Source organism: Miniopterus natalensis, chromosome 7 (assembly GCF_054644295.1).
Source record: "Miniopterus natalensis isolate mMinNat1 chromosome 7, mMinNat1.hap1, whole genome shotgun sequence".
NCBI classification, from domain to species: Eukaryota; Metazoa; Chordata; class Mammalia; order Chiroptera; family Miniopteridae; genus Miniopterus; species Miniopterus natalensis.
In genome coordinates, this window is record NC_142087.1 from 27,549,396 (window position 1) to 27,573,104 (window position 23,709).

At 42.8% G+C, this 23,709-nt stretch overlaps 1 protein-coding gene across 1 annotated transcript in view; it reads right to left on the minus strand.

Moving 5' to 3' along the window:
* Window positions 1-23,709, minus strand: part of RALGAPA2 (Ral GTPase activating protein catalytic subunit alpha 2) — a 225,136-nt gene that overhangs the window by 149,124 nt on the left and 52,303 nt on the right. Inside the window, exons 13-17 of the mRNA XM_087818894.1 lie at window positions 21,268-21,416; window positions 18,400-18,511; window positions 12,464-12,701; window positions 9,686-9,850; window positions 92-229 (exon numbers count right to left, since the gene is read on the minus strand). Of these exons, the coding sequence (XP_087675020.1) occupies window positions 92-229; window positions 9,686-9,850; window positions 12,464-12,701; window positions 18,400-18,511; window positions 21,268-21,416 (802 nt within the window). The remainder of the gene's footprint in view (window positions 1-91; window positions 230-9,685; window positions 9,851-12,463; window positions 12,702-18,399; window positions 18,512-21,267; window positions 21,417-23,709) is intronic.

Sequence of the window (23,709 nt, forward strand, 5' to 3'; positions counted from 1 at the left end):
TTGAAGTAAATACTTAGAATGAATGTGGAAAGCAGCAGCTTCTTCCCAGGCAGTCTACAACTCTGCACTAATGACGGAGGCTCCTGCGTACCCTGAGCAGGCTCCGAGCGCAGCGGCTCAGTGACGTCGGGTGTGCTGCTGCTCCGAACGAACTGCTGCGGCTGCTCCGCCACCAGGTGGCCAGGTTCGCCCGCAGGGGCACATTCTGACGGCTGGCCTTCTTCCATTTCTGTGGGCATTAGCACAAAACACGTAGAGATGTATTTCAAAATGTTTAAAATAATCTCACCACTTAAAACAACTGATTCTAAAACCTTAATTTCAGATACACTTTTTCCCCCCACAAAAATTGTGCAGTAAGATAATCTGCATTTACATCATAAAGTTTCCCACACTTGTTAACACTAATATTCTACTCCAAGAATAGATTTTCCTTCAAAATTCTACACAGCATTTTATTTTTTAATCTAAATGAAGGAGAAAAAAAAAGAGGAAAAGCCACAGAAATGATTGGAAACTGTAAAAGTTATTTGGAATTCAGGGACAGGCAAGCCCAGGAAAGAGATCCAGGAGATACACGGGATGGGGTGTAGAAATCAGTGCCCGTGTGCTCTCTCTCCCTCTCTCGAGGAAGATAAAAGGAAACCTGGGGATTTCAATTCTATTATTCCTTTTACTAGATAAATGCACAACTGTCCAAAATAAAACATGATAATTATTTAATAGCTTATATCACCAAATGTAATGTTGAATTAATCAACGAAGTACAAAAACGATCCGCTGGCCTTTCTAGAGAATCAATACACACATGGCATAAAACAGAAAGCCACAGATGAGCACTTCCCACCTCATCGTCTCATCAGCATTATTACAACTACACTGCCCTAGAGAGCCAGTGCCCCCCTAGCTCGTTTCTAAACTTCCACAGTTCATTTTAATCTCCAAAGACAGCCCAAGGCACTGGAAGATCACACAGCCTTCTCTCTCTAGAACTCCAGCTTTGGTGCAGCATCATCTTTGCCCAGGTTATTATAAGAATCTCCTAACTGGTCACTGTCCCTTTTCCTGCCACCCTCCTATCTATCCTCTATGGGGCCCCAAAGAGGTCCCTTTAAAACAAAGACCTGACTGCTCCACCCCTCTCCTGCCGAGCCCGCCAACTTTGTACAGTCAGGCCCATGCTCCTCCGAGGACAGGGCTCTCCTTGGCCTCACCGCACAGGCTTGACCCTGCACGAGGAGCCCTCGCACTCACTTTAGACTCCGGCAGCCCTGGCCTACGGGGCACCTGCTGTCCCCCTCCTGCTGCTCACTCCTCTACGTTAATTTCCCACCTGTTCCCTCCTCCCTCTCTCCCATGTGGCCTGGGCACCCCTCCTATAGGACTCACCATGTGGTCCCGCATGTGAATCTCACCATTACATCCCTCACCAGACTCCACGCTTTCTCACGAAGTCATGAAACTTTACATCTGTGTAACTAGAACATCCTATTTCCAAAGGTTTAATTAGCTGAAGTTTCACTCCTAAGCAGCAACTGATCAAAAGGCAGCCTGTATCATCTTACCTGGCAGTGTCACCCAATTCCTTACCAGAAATAAGACTCACTGTCAATCTGCCAGCCTCTGTATAACCCTTTAATCTGAGCCACAAACCCAAGTTCAGGTTCACCCCAAACAAGAAGTTGTATGTAGGAAGATTCTAAATGTGAGAGAGAGGATTTCAACAAAAGGTTGCTCCTTTATTTATACTATCCAAATAAAAATTCCACTTAAAGTACACTGATACAAGTTACCAGGCCTCAAAACTATGAAATCTGTGTGAGCCTTTACTTATAATTCAGAGTACTGGGCCCCAGTCTAAGTTTAGACACTGAAAGGAAGCTGAGTGAGGTATAAGCAGAGGAAAGCCAAGGTACGAGAGTAGACAAACTCATTAAAGTCTTGTCTTTCCAGGATGTCTTTGCTCTCCTCTTGACCGGCCAAGAACTGTTAATTTCCCACAGGGAAACACAGACCTCTGTGATCCACCCACACATCCCCAGGCACGGGCAAGTCCTTCTCACAGCTCTATTTCCAGGCTCTTCAGCATCAGGCAACAGAAGCCAGAGAGCACCAAGCGACCAGCCCCTTCTGGCTCTCCTCTTGCGCTGTTTATCCTAATTATGCAAGACTCTGAAACCTTCTGGGAAGCGTTTATATTTGTTAATGAATCGACTTGTTAATCCAGTATCAGTAGAGGGAGCCCAAGAGCTCCGTGATTCTCTAAAAAGCAATTGGCAAGTGCCAGTTTTTATGGATGGTGGGAAGAGTGAGTTTTATTCACTTAAACGCGATGCCAAAAACTGGTAGATGTTGGTTTCTGGACTATGAGCAGACAAGTAAGAGCTGGGCCAAAGCTGGCAGCATCTTTTTAAAGCTAAAGAACATCGCCATCTGGTGGGATGCAACACAGCCACAGCACCACGGCTTCCAAATTCAAGGGGCGCCCCTGGTCCGCAACACAGCAGGCGGAGGAAGAGCCTGCCATCACCAGCTGGTCGGCCTGCCCAACAGTCGGGCCTGGTGCGAGTTTAAGACTTTATTTCTGTAAAACCGTTGGTGGGGCTTCTCAGATGGAGAAAGTCCAAGCCAGCAGCAATGGCCAGCAGCGGTGAGAGTGGGAGCACCCATGACGAGGGGGAGGAAGGAGAGAACAACAAAGGCAAACGTGCCGCGAGGGCTGCTGTGCTACTGGAACCCTAAGCTACTCCTGCGGTTGACCGTTAAGTGATACGGTGCAGAAAAAAGAAATTGAAGTTTTACCTATCCCACTTTCCTGATTTGTAGGAATAAATTTCTTGGCTTTCCAACCCTTTGTACTAAATATACACTCAATGTATGTTTTGTATAAGTGAATAAATGAACACCAAAACCATTTTTTTGATGCATTTCCTTTAAAAGACAACAAAAACGGTTCTTGAGCTCCCTCTGCTGGCCTTTTATTTGTTAGAAAGAGCAACTAAAGCTGTGAAAGCTGCTCCCATGCTACAGTATCTGTGGCAGCAGTTACTCTTTCACAATATATTTAAAACCATTTTAACACTGACATGCAAATATCAAGATAAAGGACTATCCAATATTCAAAGTAGAAAAAACAATCTATAGTTACATTATAAATTCTGCAGGTTCTAATGCATTGTTTTGAATATAACACGATTTCCGTTTGAACCACTTCCAAGAGCTAAGCGCTATCTCAGATTCACCACATCCCTGGCTTCCTCCCAGGCACAGCTAAGCCAGTAACCCAAACTCTAAACGCATGGCCCAGCTTCTTGACAGTGTAAGCTACACAGTACCATTCTTAAACCACTGCTTTCTAAAGTTCCATTCTAAACAGCAGAAAACCGTTCAAATGCGGATCACTCAACTACATTTTTCCCACTAAGAGAAGAATCAGCATGATTAAATTAAGTGTGAAAACTCTTCAGAAACTTCTATTTATTCCAAATGTCTCGCCACTTTTCAAAGAATGAGTGAGATGCATTCTTCAATAACCAAAATTCTGGATTCCGTTTACGCCTCACACAAGGTTGCATAAGCAAAATTAATATGAATTTCCTATCTTTTAAAGTGCTGTGCATGACGCCAACCTGCCCTTGTAACAGCGCAAGAGATGTAAACCAATTCAGCATCTTGATGTTTCCCCAAGGTCCAAAGTTGAATCAGCCTGGCCCGACCAACAAGCACCTCCTGCCAATGAGAAGTGCCATCTGGAAGCCTGAGAAGCAGACTCAGAGGCAGCTACGTGAGGCTCTCCACTGGGTCCCATGAAGTCTCTTTTAGAATGAGGGAAGACCACAGATTCTCTGATTACTACTATTACAATGTTCCTAAAAGAAAAAGAAAATCTACCACGTGCATGGCCTGTAAGCACTACAGACCAGTGATTTTCAACCGGTGTGCTGCAAGGAGTTTTAAAAAATGCAGACCTGCCACTCTGGATCCAGCGCTGATGAGGCCAGGGAGACTGGACAGAAAGACTGAATTCAGCTTACCCGGTCATTTTTAAGGTTCATGGGCGTTCAGTGGGTGTTGAAAGAGAGACTAGATTTGAATTGTTGGCGTGACTGTGTCCAAATAGCCCTGGGATTTGGTGCTGAGATTAAAAGTGTCCGCACAGAAGCTGGTATGTGTGCAGCCAGAGCATGCTGAAAAACAGCCACTGAGGGGGACTGCTAGGAAGCTGCAAATAAGGTCACTGCATCCTGTGCCAAATTCAGTGCTGCTCCCCGATACATGACATACAACTGAGCCCCGAAGACTTGCGTGGAAACACTGCTTTTAATTGGAATTCTAAGCTTATATAGACTTGTTAATAGCCACTTCACACACAAAAATAAATGGGTTCAAAATTGTAACAAAACAAAAAAGACAATGGCATCACTTTAATAAAGGAGGGGCTCACTACTGCAGTCACATGAAACAGAAAGAACACAGAGCAGACTGGTCTCCACGTCACCACACTGCAGAGTCGCTGCCCTTTGTGCCACAGAGCCAGGAATGAGCACGCCAAAGGCTGGGCAACACACACCCAGCCCGGCCTGCATCAGGGTCACTCAGCCTCAGCACTCTTGCTATTTTGGGTGGGACAGTTCTTTGTGGTGGGGCTGCCCTGTGCGTTGTAGAATGTTTAGCAGCATCCCTGGCTCCCACCCACTGGATGTCAGTGGCACTGCTCCAGTTGTGACGATGAAAAATGTCTCTAGACATTGCCTAATGCTCCCTAGAGGGCAAAATCACCCCCAGTGGAGAAGCACTGGTCTAAATAGTATTCCACTTCTGTTGGAAAACTGCACGTGCACATGGGAATCAAGAATCTGAGTAACCTGCCTGGCCGGGCATGGCTCAGCAGTTGAGCGTCGACCTAGGATCCAGGAGATCGGGGTTCGATTCCCGGTCAGGGCACATGCCCGGGTTGCGGGCTCAATCCCTAGTCAGGGGTGTGCAGGAGGCGGCTGATCAGTGACTCTCTCATCATTGATGTTTCTATCTCTCTCTCTCCCTCTCCTTTCCTCTCTCTGTAATGAATAAAGATTTTTTTTTTTTTTTTAAAAGAATCTGAGTAACCTAAAATATAATACTGAATGAGAAAAGTGTCCAAAGTGAGATTACTAACAGGAAGAGATTTCTTCTGAGAACATATTCCAGACAAGTTAGTAAAAACCTAAATGAAATAATATGGGGAGAAAATGGCCTGTGAAAAACAAAAACTTTAAACCATGAAAAAAACTCCTTTTGGGTGTATATCAGCCAAATAGAAAGCAAAAACTATTTTAAATACTTTAGTAATCATCTCTAGGCAGCAGTATTTTTTTGAAAACCAAATTATCAAGCAGTTAATGCACATTAGTAATTTAACTGACTGGTGCCCATCTTCCCATGTACCATTCTTAATGTGTTTCACCTCCAATATTTACTAGAGAAAAGTACTTTCTAAGAACCATAGTTCTTATTCTCAATAAAACGATCTTCTGCTTGCCCAGCCGGCGTGGCTCAGAGGTTGAGCATCGACCTATGATTCAGGAGATCAAGGTTTGATTCCCGGTCAGGGCACATGCCGGGGTTGTGGGCTCGATCCCCAGTAGGGGGCGTGCAGGAGGCAGCCGATCCAATGGATGTTTCTTCTCTCATTGATTTCTCTCTCTCTCTCTCTCTCTCTCTCTCCCTCTCCAGCCTCCTCTCTCTGAAATCAATAAAAACATATTTAAAAAATAAAAATAAAAACTATGGGCCAAAAAAATCCTCTTATCCTTCTTAACAGGGACTGCAAAGACCAGCGGTGCTACAGAAATTTTTCTTGACCATTAATTGCAACTGAACATCTAACTGCATAAAAACAAGTTTTAATATTTATTGAAAATAAGCGCAAAGTGCAATGCCCGGGCACACACGCGTGACGTGGGGATATTAAGGAAGGAAGGAAGCAAGGCCCGGGGGCAAGCGGAGCCGCCCGGACACCGACAGACACAGGAGAAAGCATTACAGTACCTGACAGCCTGCGAGAGCAAGAGGAGGGAGAGAGACCAGGGAAGAGAGCGCTCACGGTGTGGAGGAGCGGGACGCTTTTAGTGGCAGGCAAAGCCCCAGAAAGGTGGACACAGTTGCTGATAGACTGGCTTCTCTTAGCTTCCAGGAAAGATAAAGTAACAATTATGTCAGAAGAACGTCAGGATCTTTCACTCCTTTTTTCATCATTACCGTTTTTTCTGGGCTCTTTAAATACAAGGCTGGGCAAAAGTAGGTTTACAGTTGTGCATATGCGAAACAGAGTTTATTCTTATAATATTATTAGTCATCGTATTATTTTCCATAGAACAACTGCAGGCCTACTTTTGCCACGCCCTGTACTTAAAGGAGATCATTTTAAACTCGGAAGGCAGGCAGTACAGAGCGCTCGCAGTCATTCTGATGCTGTGGGAGAATGGGGAATTTACTAAGGATCGATCTTATTTTAGAGGGCTTTCCATGTTTAGTCTTCCCTTGTTTTCTACTGGGTACCAGATTCACACTCGGGCTGTTTATCTGGGCAGACGTTCTAATCAGTTGTCCCTTCCTAAAGAACACAGACAAAAATTCAAAAATCCACAGCAAGGGAGGGAAAATCTAGCCTGAGATTGAAAGTGTTCTATAAATAATACATGATTCAAAAATTGGTTTACTGAGAGCTGACTATATCCAAAAGCAAACCATTTAGTAAATTAAATACCCAAACAGCTTAACACATAAAAGTCAAGTTAAAAATTAAAAGATTTGATAAATGGAAAAAAGAAAAATTTCCATGAAACCCATCCTTTCCCAACACATTTCATGCTTCTGAAATTCATAATTCCCTGCTATGAGCTTCATGGTGCTCTGAAGTTTCCTATATACTGCTATTCAAGTGGCCATCTGAGAAAACAGATGGGCCCAGAAGAAAATGTGCCTCATGTCTGAAACCACCACCAGTAAAATCAGTTTATTCTCAGAACAAAATATAAAGATTTACCTGTTTTGTTATCTTTACGTGATTTTAACATTAATGAAATAGAACTACAAACAGTAGTGACACATGTACAAAAGGTGAAACAAACTTTTTCCTTTGCTGTCTTCTCCCCAATCCGCTGGCTATCAGAATTCCCAGGTCTAACTCCCAGTTCTAAAGGACTACCTACAATGCAATGACAGTTTAGTTCCCAAATGTGTAAAATAAAACCTAAGTGTAACGACGTCCATCTACACATCCAACTGACTTGAAATTTCCTAAAAGATCTGTTCAACTCTCAATGTCAGAGACAAATTTATTGGAGTGTTATTTTAAAAAGTTTTCCTCTTATAAATCAAATGATTGGGCATTTTCCCAAAACTGATCACTAGATATTTCAGAAATAATAAACTATAGAATAATTATTTTGTGTGGAAATTGACTTGCTTTAATCACTCATTTTATACATCTAAAATTTTAGCACTACTCACACTCAGTAACAAAGCTTTATTTTATAATTCTTTTTTGTTGTTTACTTTATAATTCTTTAAGATTCTCCCTGCTGGTCCTTTTAACTTACACACTAGTACAATCTCTGTTAAGCTGCCATTTCCCTACTTGAAATTCCTCATTTTATATTCCCCTCTTGCCAACATCACTGACATTTCTCAAACTAAGAGTAGTCTGTGGGGAAAATCATAATATAATAACCTTCAATTATTCTCTTACTGAGACTGGGGGGGAAAAGATCACTTTCAAATGGGTCTTCCACAATAAATATCTTCATGCTAAACGCAGCAAAAACTAACTTCATGAGCTCCTTGCTGTTCTCTCATTAAAAGGTGGCCTTGATGCAAGTCAAAATCTACCATAAAAATATTCTGGGCCTTTTTAAAACAGAAAAAGGTAAATTACTATACAACATAAAAATAACAGAATTGAGTAAAACCACTAATATTTAGATTATATAGGTTAATTTTATAAAATAACATGATATAATAAAATCTTCACAGACCACTGCTTTCATAGGTAAGAAAAAGATTTACAATTTTATAATTTTTAATTTTAATTTATAATTTTTAAAATGTAACATAAAATAGGAAATTCGTATGTAAAATACATAAAGATTATAGCTATATTCAACTCAATAGCTCTCATCTTCAGTATCTTTTACAGGTTACGGTTTCAAGTGTTTTTAATTTAATTAACTCCCAAAGGCCAGGTTTATGATTTTTAAGTGACATACTCTGCGAATACCTTTATGTTTTTGTAAAAGTTATTATTTTTGCAATACCATGGATTTTCAGACCCTGAGGACAGTGATAAACAGATGCTCCCTGGCATAAACGTGCTGAGGATTTCCTAAAACGTACCGTTCCCTCTCTCCAATCACTGGTCTAAAATATCTGTTGAAAAGCTAAGGTGGACTCTCTTCTATGGCTGTGTTTTGGCCAAGCAGTGGCATATGAAATATGCACTGTCCAATAATTTGCTGCTCATAAAAATATATGAGAATAAAGTTTTAAAAAGTGTTTTGAATGATCACTATTATTATCATAGAATCCAAGGGTTGTACGGGACAGGGAGGGCAGGAAGCCTGGGCAGCTCAGGCATGATGCCACCTCTGGCAGAAACTTCTATCTGATCTCTTCCTTTTAAAAACCCAGTGATAGAAGAAAGGAGTTTCAGGAGGGGGGATGAGAAAAGAAATCAGCGAATAAGCCTCCCAAAAGTTGCCTGTTACCAGGAGTAGGAACTCTCCTCGGGAGAGGAGGAAGGAAAACAGAAAGGAGTTGAGTAAGAGGTGAATATAAGGAAGGTGATAATGACCATGCTATAGCGAAAGGTATGAGCCCTTAGGGTTAAGGGGTATTTTCATAAAACCCCAACAGGATGCTAAGTCATCTGTGCTAAGCCTGTGCTTACTAAGCACTGTAAGGGGTGTATGACTAGAGGATACTGTAACATGAGTTAGATTATAGGGTGTTACTAACGTGGAGACCTACTGGAAACGCAAATACATTTGTTTTAAACTTAAGTTACAGCCTCAAAGACATGGGGGGGGGGGCTGTGCTTTATTTGTTCTTATTAAATACTGGACAGAAGCTTACTTTTTGAAGATTTCTCTTTTTGTTTGAAGAGTATAGTATAGCAAAGCAGTCTGATTAACTGGGGTTCTTGTTCATTCTAACTGGCTGTTAAGGACATCTATAGGCATGTAAACCTCAATTTTCCAAAGATGCAAAGACTTTAAATGTCTCCACCCAGTCCTGAAAACAGCAGGTTACCCTCCGGTCCGTCGCGGGAACAAGATGCCACACTCTCTCAAGATTCATACTGTTCAACACAACAGTAATGCAACTAGCTGTGTGATTACTAAGACTCTGCTTCCTCAAAGTTCAAATCAATATCCCCTTTATCTCTTCTGCACCAATATCTCGCTCTAAATCAACATCTCACTCAATATTAAGTCCTTTCCACGATGAAGGATTTGGAAATAAATACAACAAATTGTGTTTTGAAAGTAACCAAAACAGAAAGTTAAAAAGATACAGAGAAATCTCATTTAACAAAAGGTCCAGCTTTTAACTTCTGAGAATTTTAAAACTTTCACAATATTTTATTCCTATAAATCCACTTTAGATAGCAACTATACCTTTGGGAAATATTTAAATAAATGTTTACCGGTTGCTCTCTGGCGAACGATATTTCTTGCTTTCTCAGCTCCCGGTGCCCCAGACGTGGTGGCACTCCTAAATCTCATCGGCTCGGTCACGTCCGGGTGGCTCCGCCAGCTGAGAGAAAAGGACCTCCCCACGGTGGCTCCTTTCTGAGAATCCAGAACGCAGCCTGATGACGGATAAGACAAGAAAAAGAATCTGAAGGCTGAATTCATTATTCTTCATTCCATAGCCTATGTTGCTCAGCAAATTTCATACCTACAAGTATATACAATCAGCAGTTTCTCTTGTTGCAAATTAGATACCACTTCCTTCTACTGTAATTTAGGAAGTTATTCATGTATCAGTAATCTAAAATCCCTATTGCCAAAGTATTTTTCAAGCATCTCCAACAGTCTCATGAAAATTACCCTACCTTCACAGTACTCACTCCACTATACAAAAAAAAACATATCAATAAACCTTTCTCAATATAAGAATAATGTTAAATGAAGTTATACTGCCGCTCCAAAAACTACTTTCATAAACCAGAAAATTAGAGACCCTAATTTTAGAATAGTACTCCATTCGGTAGGTGCCACGCTCTCCACATCCCCGACGGGAATGTATGCCCATGCTCTCCAATTACAGACAGCAAGGTGAGCAGGGAGAATGAAAACCTACAAATAATACAAAATCCTATTTTAGCGAAGCTCCAAAACAATAAGATACTACAGTTCTGTGATTCAAATTCTCTTCTTTCCTCTCATATTGCTCTGGTCAAATATTTCAAATGAGTGGTCAAGAATCCAAAAGAAATAGAGGAGAAAAGAGAATGGGACACTAAGAGGTCTCTGCACAGGTACAAGGTGGCCGGTGGCTGCCGCCTGTGGCTTGTTTTCACACACAGGTTCCACAAGTCCTTAGAAAGCTAGTGTTTCTATAATGAACATTTAAATCTGTTTTTAGACTAAAGCAATATAAAAAATAAATAAGAAATATGCTCCATGGTCATTAATTAAATAAAATGCCTTCTGTGTCCTTTCAAGAATAGTGTTTTTGAAGCTGTTTACCTTCCTAAGTCAAGCCTATCTTTTCGCATAACTTTGTGTTCACACAGTGGGAGGAAAAAATATTGTGGGTGCTGAGGGAGAGGGCAGATTACAAGAATTTCAGGGGGCAGGGAATGTGCTTAGTTTGAGAAAATCCTTACCTCCTGTCCTGTCTCAGCAACTCCCCTCCATCCTGAAAGGCACCTCTAGTCAGGCAGCCTCTGTTCTAGGCTGAGAACCAAAGCCTTAAGTTCCTGGCTAGAAACACCCTGACCCTCTTAGGCTTGGGTTTACACAGGGGCCCTCAGCGCTGCTACAGGGCAAAGACAGAGGCCAAGGGCGCAGGTTCTTGGCTCCCTGACCCTACTTCAATCCCTAATCTCCAAGCTAATATATGTATTTTTAGGAAAGGCTCTGTATAGCTTCAAATGGGGAGAAGAAGGGATCTGCTGCTAAAATATGTTAGAAAATCATTAGACAGTCTAAATCTAAACTAAAATTAAAACTGTTCCACTGGAATACCATGTGCTTAAACTACTTTATTTTCACTTCTTACTAAGTTGCTTTTACTAACTGATGCTCTGGGAAGCCACTCACAGACTGCAGTGAAGATATTCTAAACAGCAGCCACATTAATTACCCCCAACAATTAATCACTGTAATTCATTCTTACCTCCCAGTATAAACTTTCTCTTTTGCCCTCTCCCGCACTGACTACGGGCTTCATCATATGACTTCCTTTGGTAGCAAAACTGAGCAAGCAGAGATGTGAAATGCACCACTGTCCAGTCGCCCCCAGTGCCCCAGCTGACGGCTAGCCAAGCCCTAGAAACAGAGCTGCTTGGCTGATGATTTCACAGTCTAGCTCAGGGATTTTCAACAGGTTGCTGAAAGAATTATTAAAGCAGTGCAATACTTGACTATTTAGTCAGGGGCACTGACCTCTTTTCCCTTAGACTGTCAAATAAAAAAATGACATCAGCCAACACAACAGTAGCCGTCAGGTGCAAATTCCATGACTTGAACCATAAATATATAGGTCATATAATAGAGCTGCATCTTGTTAGTCACATCGCATAATAAGGTTGCATCTGATTGGTTAATTCTTGGTGCTAGAAATCCTTATATACATATACAGGCTTGTGATTTTTTTTTTTAAAGTCACCTTGGAGCAAAAAGGTAGAAAATTACTATTATTTTTTTTTTTGTAAATCAATAAAAATTATACTTTTTTTTTAGATTAGCAAAAAATATTTTGGTGTGCCACAGAATTTTAGTAATTAGCTTATGTGTGCCATGAGATGAAAAAGGTTGACAATCACTCGTCTAGCTGACTGCAAACACAGGAGTGAATCCAACAGAACTGCCCAACGAAGTCCCACCCACACTGCCAACACATAAATCATAATCTAAATAAACGGCTGTTATTTTTAAGCCACTACATTTTGAGGTGACTTGTCACACAGCAGAAGCTAACTTACACAGCCTACAATAAGGCTACTGTTGAGGTGGTCGTGTCCCACAAAAACCAACGTACCCTTGAGGAGTCTTTGGAGGAGAATGTTTCCCCAGGTCTTAGGACCCCGAAAAGTTACGTATCCCCTAAGCAAGTGGGCTGTTTTTACCTTTTGCACTCTGTGATTCTCTGATGTAACGCTGAGATTCCATGCACTAACTGCCTAGATGTATAAATACACACTCCTTCCCTGATGCCTCAGACACCTGGTGTTACCCGGTAAGAAGGGAAATACCTTTGCCTCGTTGTTTCTTTTCCTTCTGTTCACTTAATTTGTCCAGAGGTAGGTTTGTCATCTCAACTCCATACACAGTTCTTGCGAGCACTGCCGTCAGGGAGTCCATGATGTTGGCCCACTCATTTATGAGTTCCTCCCACTGCGTGAGGGACGACAGCACACCAAGGAAGTCGTCCCAGAGCTCTCGAGAAATGTACACACACAGGTTTGCGCGGATCCAGGCCACAATGAGCGTCTAAAGCCAAACAAAACGAGAGAATTCATTATCTTCGTTTGGGGAAAAATTTTAACAAAATATTTAAATTATTAACAAAATGAATTTTAAAACAAAAATTGCTTTTAGATTTTATTTTTTCTTTTAATTTCTCAAAATCCATTTGATCAACCGTAATCTGGGTTTGAGCTACTGTGAACTTATCATTATGAACAAAGCTCCTGATTCAGAATTATTCCAGTGTCTGTGGATGGTCCTGGCATAACGGGGGAGGCCGGGGAGAGGACGAAGCTCTCTGCACAGCAACTATTCTCTTTCCTGGAACAGCTCTGTCCACCACTCTCTGCAGTGGCTGCCTCGCATCTCCCCTTCCACATGTAAACCTCCAACCTCACCAACCCGGCCCTGATTTTTATCAGATGAGCTCACTGCAAACTTCACAGAAAACAGAACCCATCAAACAAGATGCCCAAAACCTCTGCCCACGAGACCCAGGTGCTCGCCCAGCTTCTCCTTCACCTGCAGGCCCAAGCGAGGAGGGGCTCCGGCTGGTCAGTGCTCGTCCCCACCCCTGCTCTGGACGGACCTCCTTCCTGTCTTTGTACTGACCCTGCCTCTCCTTTATCTCCAATCCATCCTACTTCCCCAGCTCTTCCCATCAGCATAAAATATTCCAATTCTTCCTCATCAAAAAAAAGAAAAAAGTTCCCTCCCTCTAGCTACAGCTCCATTTCTCCCCCTTTCAAAGCCAAATTTCTTGAAAGAACGTTCCACACTCACTCCATCTGCACTTGCCATCCCCCAGCCCACTGACTGCTCTGCTTGCTGCCTCCACCTTTTGCCTGGGTTTTGGTCTCCATCTCATGGCTCCAGTTACCATCTGTGTACTGCTGACTTCTGAATCTCCATGTTCAGCCCAGACCTCTTTGCTGGTTTCCTGACCTACCTATCTGCTTGAGAGATAGCTCTACCTGCATGTTCAGCAGGCACCTGTAATACAGTCCAATAGTGAAAGGAATTCAACTTCTCCCACTAAGATTGTTCCAATTCCTGGACCTGGTTATCTCCTGCCCCTGGCCTTTGCACATCCGTTCCCTCCCCTCGCTTCCCTCCCTTTTGCCTCTTTAACTCCCATATTCATTCTTCAGGTCACAACTCGGACATCACTTCCTCCAAAGCGTCCCACCCCCAGCCTGCGCTAGCCTTCAGTTCCCACCGGTCTCCGCATTTCCCCCATCAGCTTACTGGCCTTTTCCTTAGGAGCCCATTCACTTCTCTGTGTCCTCCACTAGTCTTACGGTCCACAGCACTGCAACTGGTCTCATGGGCAACCCTGCAAGACTATTATGCACATGTTCTGGGTATCTCCTTACCTTGGAATTGCCCAGTTCCTTATCTCTGCCAAAACAGTCCACATCCTTCGAAATTCAAATCCAAATGTATCTCCCTTGAAAGAAGTGCCAAGTCCATCTCAGATAAGCCCCAGATACTTTCCCAATCTCAGTAAACTTTATATCCAAGTCTGTGTAACTTCCCTGATCTGCTGGCAGAGCTAAATGTACTTGTTAACATGCCAACCTGCAAATATTTCTGTCCAATCCAGTCACAAACGGGATCCCACTGTCACTAGCAGTTATGCTGTGCATGGAATAGGGGTAAATTTGCTTTTTAACTAAAAGAGAAATTCTTCCTTAACATACACATAGTAAAATTTTGAGAAATAGAAAACTGTTTATAACTAGTTAGGACTGTTCTGACCACTTGAAAATCATACTTAAAGTGACCCTTACGCAATGTGCCTGTTCCCTATGTTTCTGTTCGTGTTTACTACTACACTTTTTAAAGGGGTAAAAATATTAAAGTTGAGCTAAAGTAGTTAAGTATATTGAAAACAAGGTCCTAAACGCATACTTAAAATCTGCTTTTAAGAAGAATAAATTTTTTAAAAATTAAGAATACAAAAGGCTCAGTTGTTTTGAGCATAGTCCCGTACACCACAAAGGGCTGCGGGTTTGACTCCTGGTCGGGACACATACCTGGGCTGCAGGTTCGATCCCCTGTTGGGGCAGGTACAGGAGGCAACCAATCGATGTTTCTCTCTCACATCGAAGTTGCCCTCTCTCTCTCTCTCTCTCTCCCCCTTCTTCTCTCTCTAAAATCAATTTTTTAAAAAAACATATCCTCAGGTGAGGATCACCAAAAAAAAAAGAATGCAAAATAAAAACTTAAAATAATTTTATCATTTATTATGTATTTTTATTATGACTAAATCGTTAGCTTCTATTTATTCATCTTCACACTCCTATTTTGAAAATGAGTTTGAGGACATTACCATAAGGTGCATTTACACATTAAACTTCATAAATAGTAGATCAAAAACATAATCTTCAGTAGAGTAAGAGGAGAAAGCAGGAACTGGAACGTTACCAGGACTCAGCCTCTCCTCTGGTTACAGCACTGGCTTCAGGTGGAAAAGCAGGTGTTTGTGTGCTGAGACACCCTATACTGAGAATCTAGCCTTGGCTTCGCTGAATTGACTAATTATAAAACAATAACAGAACAATGACTTCCTACAGCTTAATAAAACTCACCTTAGCAAATCCTGCAAACGTGTACACAGGCCTGTGGAACCATTATCATAATTCACAACTAACAACATTTCCACACAGAGCAAAACCATAAAATCTAGTCAGTCGGTGACAAGTGACACCTCTGGACATGAAAGCAGGGTGCCCTGTGACTACGTTACCCTTTCCTAACAAGAGGAGGGAAAGAGCCCCAGTCTCTAGGTTCTGTCACTGCCTCAGTTTGTGATCTGGGCAATTTACTTGGCTTTTCTGGAGTCATATTTCTCATTAAAAATAAAAGGCATCGCCAGGGTTCCTTCAGCACTGAAATTCATGCGTCATCAAATACATCGTGGCATACGAGCTATATGTAAACATCTTCACTCATGAGGCGCTCCTTTTCTTACACACATATTTCCCAACCAACCAGACGTAGAGTCTCTCCCACACTTAGGTACACACTTGTAAAGTGATGGCTCACACTACAAACAGAAGGACCACAGTCCAAATTTTAAGAGCTTCAAGCATAAGATTGCAGTTAGCACTGACAACAGACTAAAACATCATTTATGGCAATCAACATTATTTGGAAAATATTTAAAACTAAGTAAAACTCAACTATCATTTGAAAAAAACTGGCCAAGGCAAGTTATCTACTGACAGAGGAAAACAAAAAACAAAAAAACACTAAAAGAAAAATTTAAGTATCTGGCGATTGTAGACAGACTCCATGACCAAGTGACTAATAATCAGATGTCCTGTTTTAACTTGACTATGGGACTAAGAGATGCTCACTTGACTGCCTGCAGCTCTATCCAGGCTTTTCATAGTTTTCTCCCACCTTGGATCTCACAAAATCACCTGGGAAGTCAACAGGTGACCCCACACCCCAAATGAATTCGCTCTCATTCTTACAAGAGCCCATCAAGATAGGAAGGAATCCTTTCCTGATTGTGACAGATGAAGGACGAGACTCAGAAAGGAGGCACAGCCAGAAATGCCAGAGCCGGGTTCAGAACCCAGAATATAACTCCCCTAAGCTCATCTTCTCTCCACTATTCTGTGGTTAGTTCTGAATTTAAGCATTCTTCTTAATCCATCTAACTATTGTCAAAATAACGACATCAAAATCATTAATAATCATGGACTCAAAACAAATGTTTAAGTAAGATTTGACATTTCTCTATTAACAAGACGGATTTTCTCCCCCAACCCAAAACCAACCAACCAAGCAAAAAGCACAGTTCCACAATAGTCCTGCTTAATTCAACAACCAGTTCTCACTCTAATTCCAATGCTCACACGCATAGTCAGGCAATTGGGAATGAGTCCTGAGTCCCTGCCAACCTGAGCTTGGCTTCAGTCCATGTTCCTTGGCAGCCCCAGTCCCATGGGGGCTGAGAGATCAAAAAGGTGCTGACAGTTAGGTGCTCCATGGAAGTCAGAGCAAAGTGAGCAGAGTGTCTGTATTTCCAGGAGGGCAGCAAAGTAAGTGGTCAGTGCCACCCTAGAGACAAGAGCACAGTAAAGTATAACACTCCCAAAAGGATGTGTAGACCACTTCATGCATCCAGTGACTAGGCAAGGCAATCAGAGTATAAGTGATTATACTATTCAGGAGGCAAGTGAAGACTATGCCAATTATTTCTGTAGCTTCTCATACATTTTTCATCAAGTCAAGATCATTCAGTCATTAAATTATTAAAAATTAATATGAACAGTTGGGTTTTCTTATATTACAATGGGAACAATTTGTTTTGTTTGAAGAACCAATTTCCTCTTTTATCACCTTCACTTACATATCCTACTGTATTCTAGATATGCTCCCAATATATACCCTCCAAAACCACCTTCACATCGACTGAGGAGAGAAGTCCGCCTGTAACTGTCCCTCCAGCTGACAGCCCACCAGCTTCCTCAGTCAAGTGCTCCAAGTCGGGCCCATCCCTGTCCTAATGCCTGCGTGTAGAATGCCGCCTTACCCCAGAGTCCCTTCTCACTGTCCCTTTCAGAAACGCTGCTTCAATTCTACGCAGCCCACCCTTATCAGTGCTTTCTAATAGCTGCAATAGGCTCGTGCACTCAGGACCTTTAAGACGTCCACTTTCCAGGCAGTTATTTGTCGTCTGCCTACTGGTCTCTCTCCCTCAGGGTGACGTTATATGTTCTTGACCTTTCTCGCTTGAGATGCAAAAAACAGATACCTCCTTGGCTCTCTGCTCCCACCTAAGGCCACACCGGCCTTCCTCACCTTATCCAGGACTTCACTTCTGCAGCGCCCCTCCCTCTCCCCCGACTACCTAGTTCCCCCTCACTGGGCATCCCCACTGGCAGGCACCCACACTTTAATACCAACCACCTCACACCCGCCCTCTGAACACGCTGCCCATGCCAGCTAGCTCTCCTTTCCTCCCCCCTTCCACATCAACACCTCTGCGAAGCCCTGACTACACTTGCTACCTCCACTGCCCGGCTCCAAGTGGGCCTCACATTCCTGGAACATTCTCAACCACCTACAGACTGTCAAAAATCAATGGCCAACTGGCCATTCTCCTCTTACCCAATACTCTTCCTCCGGGCATCCAGACAGGGGCTCCTCCCGTTTTCCTCCTAGCTCCCTGACCACTCTTTCTCAGCATCTCTGCTGGCTCCCCTCCTTCACCAATCGCGGAGCTGGCCCTCTTCCTTCTACCACACGCATTTTCTCCCTAGGTGACCCCATCTGGTCCTGTGGCTTTAAACACAACTGTCCCACACGCCAGTGGCTCTCACATTTTTATTTCTAGCCTGAACTGCTCCCTGGCCTGATCCCCACCCCCACACTTCAGCTCAGCCCTTACCTCTTCAAATCTACCTGGCCCTCCACCAAAGCCAATGGCTCTTGGTATTTTCCTAATTTCTACCAACCTCAAGCAAGTCAAAAGGGAAAGTAAATGGCGAAGAGGTAGGAAGGCCTAAAAGAAGCCTTGAACTAATTGTAAAGAATCGAGGACAACCTTCTTGACGAGGCTGAGGGAGATTTCTAATTAAATTTCTGGAAGTTTAAAGTTAGTTTCATTTTACTGTATTAAAACATTCAGTGATCAAAACTACTTTGCTGTAAAACCTGATTCCCTTCGTGCATTTGCAATGTTTTAATAAAAAAGACTTACCCTAAACAGTAACCCTGCCAAGCTCTGGGCAAACAAGTCCTTTATTTGTTTATCCTTTGGCTTCTGCATGACAGCTTCTGTTATCCTGAGCAGTATCTGCAGCATCTGTTCCCTGGGCCACCCAAAATAAAAGCTCAGGTTAATCACATCTCCAAAGCACTTTAATTTATAGGTTCGAGAAATTCTCTTAAGAATTCAGCAACAGTGATAAATACGTATTACTCAGAAGTATTAAAAATTGGAGTGAATACCATGTTCTGTAAAAACAAGCTACCTTATGTTACAACAGTTCTCACAATATGCCTCCTCCGCCCACCTCAATGGGCAGGATAAGCCAGGTATCCTCCTGGCCCGATTTTCTCCCCTCGCAAGACGGGACACACGATTTTCTCCAACTGTGGCGGGCACTCAGTGAACACCTGTGCCTATCTGCACCCAAGCAGCGCCCTTTAGTTTTCACGTCATCATTTCATGTAACCTGTGAGGCCTCCCTATCTACCATCGTGACAGAAAGTAAAACTGACGTTCTGGTCTTGGTTCTGCGGGAGTGAGCAGGCAGCATTGCAGCACGCTGAACTCCACAGTACTCTCGAGGTAGGGAGGTTTGGGAGGGCCCCTGGCAGTCGCGTTGAGGAGCTTTGTGCCTGGAAGATCCTGGCTGTATCACGGGGAACGACTGAGACAGCTGTGATCGTGACGTCTCAGGCACAGTGTACCCTGCAGAAAGGGGTTTCTATGTAAAAGGCCTTTGGAGAGTATAAAGCACAAGAGAGACAGAACAACACTGCTAATTATCATAGTAATAAGGCCTTTGGATCAGCCAGAGGGCAGCTTTCTTCCTCCAGCTCAGTTACAGTCCTCACATCAAAGTGTCTGCTCACCTTTTCTTAGCCCCAAGTCCCTGGAATCTGAGAACACACCCTTCTGTATATAAGGGCCATCTATTTGTTCTCTGAAGGAAATCGCCTCAGTCCCTTTTAACTTCTCATGTGAGATCTCACACACTACCCGTCTGTTTATCTTGCTTTTTAGAGATAAAACCCTGGGCTGAACAACGTCATATAGTCCAAGTCAGATACTGAGATCTCTAAATCACAGTTCCTTTGTACTTTCCTCACATTTCTGCATGTTGGGACAGTATCTTCTCTTCACTGAATCTCACCAAACCTCTCAGGGTTAATGACCTCTAGGGATTTTCTGCCCTATTTGCATCTGACCCCATGAGATTTTCGTCCCGAGGTTCTCTGCCCGCGTGCACTCGCACTGTCCTCTCCGCCTGATGCTTGTCCTACACACAGCCTCTGGATTCTGGAGCAGGGAACAAGGGCAGCTGTCAAGTCGTGAGAGATTTGGGCACCTGGGCATCGAGCGACCCGTGACCACGAAGAGGCGAGGAAAGAAATGGAGCAGAGCTGGGGGCAGCCTGTCACTTGCCACAGGTCCCCAGGCCCCTGTCATGGTGGAGGGAAGGGCAGCCCCAGTGTCACCACTGCCTGCTCACATCATGTGATGCTTAAGACAATGAAAAAAAAGACTTCTTCCACACAGACGGTTATAGGCCCATCCTGTGACCATGATGAGAACGAGAAATGTCATAATTTCAAATAAGACCTCAGTCCTCAGTGCAAACCTGACTGAAGCAATGACTGACAAAGACACAGCGTTAATCCCATTTCTGAACCTATGAAAGCATGGAAATCCATGAATGTCCCGTAAGAGTCTTCTAGAAGAAAATGAGCGTGAAAGAATCATCTCCAATTTGGAAAAATCTTCCCTAACAGTTTTGATTTCAGTTTCTTTCCTCAGAGATAGGAAAGGGCTGGACTCCGTGGTCCCCGAGGCCCCTGCCAGCTCAGTCCTGCCTCGTTTCTGTGGCTTCCACAACCTGTACACAGATTTCCAAAGCACCCTGTGCGCTGACTGGAGAATGTCCAGAAAGGGCATCCAGAACACAGGCCTGGCAACGCTGACCCCTGGGATCTCCAGGAAGGAAGTGTGCCACCAGTGCTGGTCTGCGGTGGCTTGGGGACTGAGAGCCAGGGCCAAAGGCCACTGACAGGCACACTGACCACGGCCAGGCGACAGGAGGGCAGCCCGTCCGCTTCAGGACGGTGGCTGGGTGAGAGGAACACGCAAAGCGTGGACTGGAGGCCACTTTACAGAACGGCGAGGCCGTCTTCCCGATGCGGGGGGAGGAAGCGGCGCCGAGGCACTCTGGCCGGCGGCTGAGCCTTTGAAACCACCGCAGAAGCTGAAGTGCTATGAAGATACTCCTTGCGGGAGACAGCGCAGGAAAAGGCCTGTGCACCACGCACCTTCAGGGTGTCACAAACGTAAACCACCACTGGGAAACAGAGGGCAAGGAAGCCCCTTCACAAGCATATGTTAACAGTGCCACTGTTGACTGTACTGTTTCAGTCACTCTGACGGCGTATGATTTTAAATGACTGTTTTTCCAAATGAATTTAAAACTTCAAGTGTGAAGCAGTAAACGTAGGTTAACAGCATTTTGGGGCAATTAACAAACTATCCTGGGCTTATGAAGAATGATATTCTAAAACCCCAGGTACACTGTTTTTCCACAAAAATTTCTGATGTCAGTTTAAAATGGAAAAGTCTACTAGTAAAGTAATTTGACCACTTACTCTTAATTCAGGAACATTTTTAAGGCCAATAATGAAATAAATGAATTATCAAAGGACTGAATACCTACTTCTTCAAAATCCACAGAAACTTACAATAGACTGATCATCACCTTATTGTTAACTTTGTAAAGCCACTGAATAAATGAAGGCTGTAACATTTTAATTATTATGTTATAAAACAGACATGTGATTTACAGTATTAATGAATTTGAAATAAACTTACCACGTCTTTTTATTCATTGTAAGCTCCATTATCATGCGCCTAAAAATTATCAAGACAGCTTTACAAGCATCCACTTGTTCTTTCAAGAGCATGGGAACTTCAGCACATGGTTCCAGCAAAAAGACGTTCGCAGCATTTGTCAAAAACACCTTAAAACAAACAAATTCTACCTTAGAAATTATTAAACATATAAATATGAACAAATTTTGCTTAAAGCTAATGATACCAATTTTACTTTACCAATGAATCACCCGAGTTATTTCAATTAAGGCAAAAATATGGTAGCAACACAGTCAAGATTTTTTTTTCATTCATCTCTTAGAATCAAATACCGAGAAACCTGAAAGACCATTCCTAGAAAAAAATTACTACTGCATATTGATGTTGTGACTTTAGGAATTTTATGAATCGGGGGGGGGAAAAAGGTAAGATGGGGGATCACGGCCTCCGGGTGAGAAATTTTGGGGTGGGCAAGGGGAGGGGTAAGGGACACTGTGGTCAGAGAGTGGCTGGAAAAAACCCTCTGATTATTGTGGAATCTCCCAGCACTTGACCCACGTGCTGCCGGAAAGCAGCCCAGTGCCACCCCACCAGGGCATGCCCTCCAGGAGCAGCGCATGCCAGGAAACAGCCAAGCCATGTGATGGGCACCGCACATCTTCCAGGAGCCTATGTTTTTTAATATAAAAACTATATTGTGCAATAGAATATAAAACCTAAGTGAATTCTTAAAATAAAAACAAATTTTAAAAGAATGTAGCTCCTCGGCCAACCACTCTATGCTCCGCCCTCTACCACCGGGGGTATTTCAGCAGAAAACTGTGAGCAGCTCTGACCAAGGTTATCCTGCAGTAAGTGTACAGTTTTGGGGCGCGGCAATAAAGTAACACTGTGCTACCCTTTAGACAGATGACACCAGCGAACTCTCAACTTAGGAAATTCTGAGCTGTCAGTCTGGTAATAGGGATGAGTCTGCTCCATACATCGAGGGCTATATTCTGTATCAGGTTTCCTTTGTGTTCAACAGTACAAATTCAAAGGACCTGGGAAGGAACAGAACTTCTCTGGCTCACCCGTGCATGGAAATCCATTAACACAACACCTCAGAACACATGCAAAACCTGGCCGGAGAAAGGAACACACTTCGAAAGTCAAGTGCATGAACTAAAATGTGGACAGCCTGGAAAATTATTTTATGCAGTATTAAAAAGGTATCAAGCCCCCATTTTCTAGGAAGAATTATTAAATACGCACTAGGATAATGGATGATAGATAACGGTAATGAAGACGGATTTACTAGCCTTCGAGTAAGAAAAAAGAAGCCAAAGAACTTTATGAGTAACAAACTAAAGCAGTTACACTGACCATGTTTTCAAAAGAAGTGTGCCCCAGGTGGCATGTTGCAGTACAGACCTTTCTCATTCAGCGTATTTGGCTTCGTGATTTGAATTTGAAGCTTCTGCATCTTCCCGAGTAAAAATGAGGAGGTTTTCATACAGAGGGTGGGCAAACGTAGGCTTACAGTTGTGAGCACATGAAACTGTTTATTCTTATACTATTATTATATTATTTTCCACACAAACAACTGTAAGCCTACGTTTGCCCCAGCCTGTATTATACTTCTTTCATTTTACTTTTTTTTAAAAACATCAAAATGCGAACTACATGAATATTTGTCATGACTATGTTAGTTTCTGGTAAGGTAAAAATAAACAAAATTAATTATGTTCATATTGTAATTATCAAACCTCCATTTGACCACTTTTTCCTAATGAACCAAGCAAAGGGGCAAGGTCCTGGATATAATGAGAATAAAAAGAGTCATTTAAATCCATACTAAATGTTTTTTTAAATCTATAATGCTATAACCAAGTAGAAAATTTTTTTCTTGGTTCAGCCAAGTAGATGTAACTTATCCTTTCAGTAAACAAATGACACTCTTCTGAACCGAAGGAGATAACTGGGACCTGCAACCCAGCCGATACTGCTATGGCTGATGATGGCAATCTGGTGTCCACCAGGAGGAAGGGGCTACCAAGGGAATCAGGGTAGGGACTCCTGCATGCATTTCTTTGGTGGGGACACGGTTATATTTATGAGCTGTCCCAAAATTCTTTGAAGCTACTAAAGTAAAATCATCTTGATTTTTTTAAAAGTTAATTTCAAATCATTTGCCGATTTTCAACGAAAAATGAGAAAATTCATTAGTGGTAGTGTACTAAACTGCTAACTAACCTGAAAACAAAAAGGATTCCATGAGAGGAAATCCTATCAAGAGACAGATAATAAAACACAGTGTCACTGAAAACTGGGTAACACACGTGCCCTGCAAATGCCATCCCCAAACTCCACGCCTGTGCTCTGTTTGGGAGGCCTAACTGGAACCAGCTATAAACGTGGACATGGGATAGAGGGTGAGGGGCCAGGGAGCAGAGGAAGGAG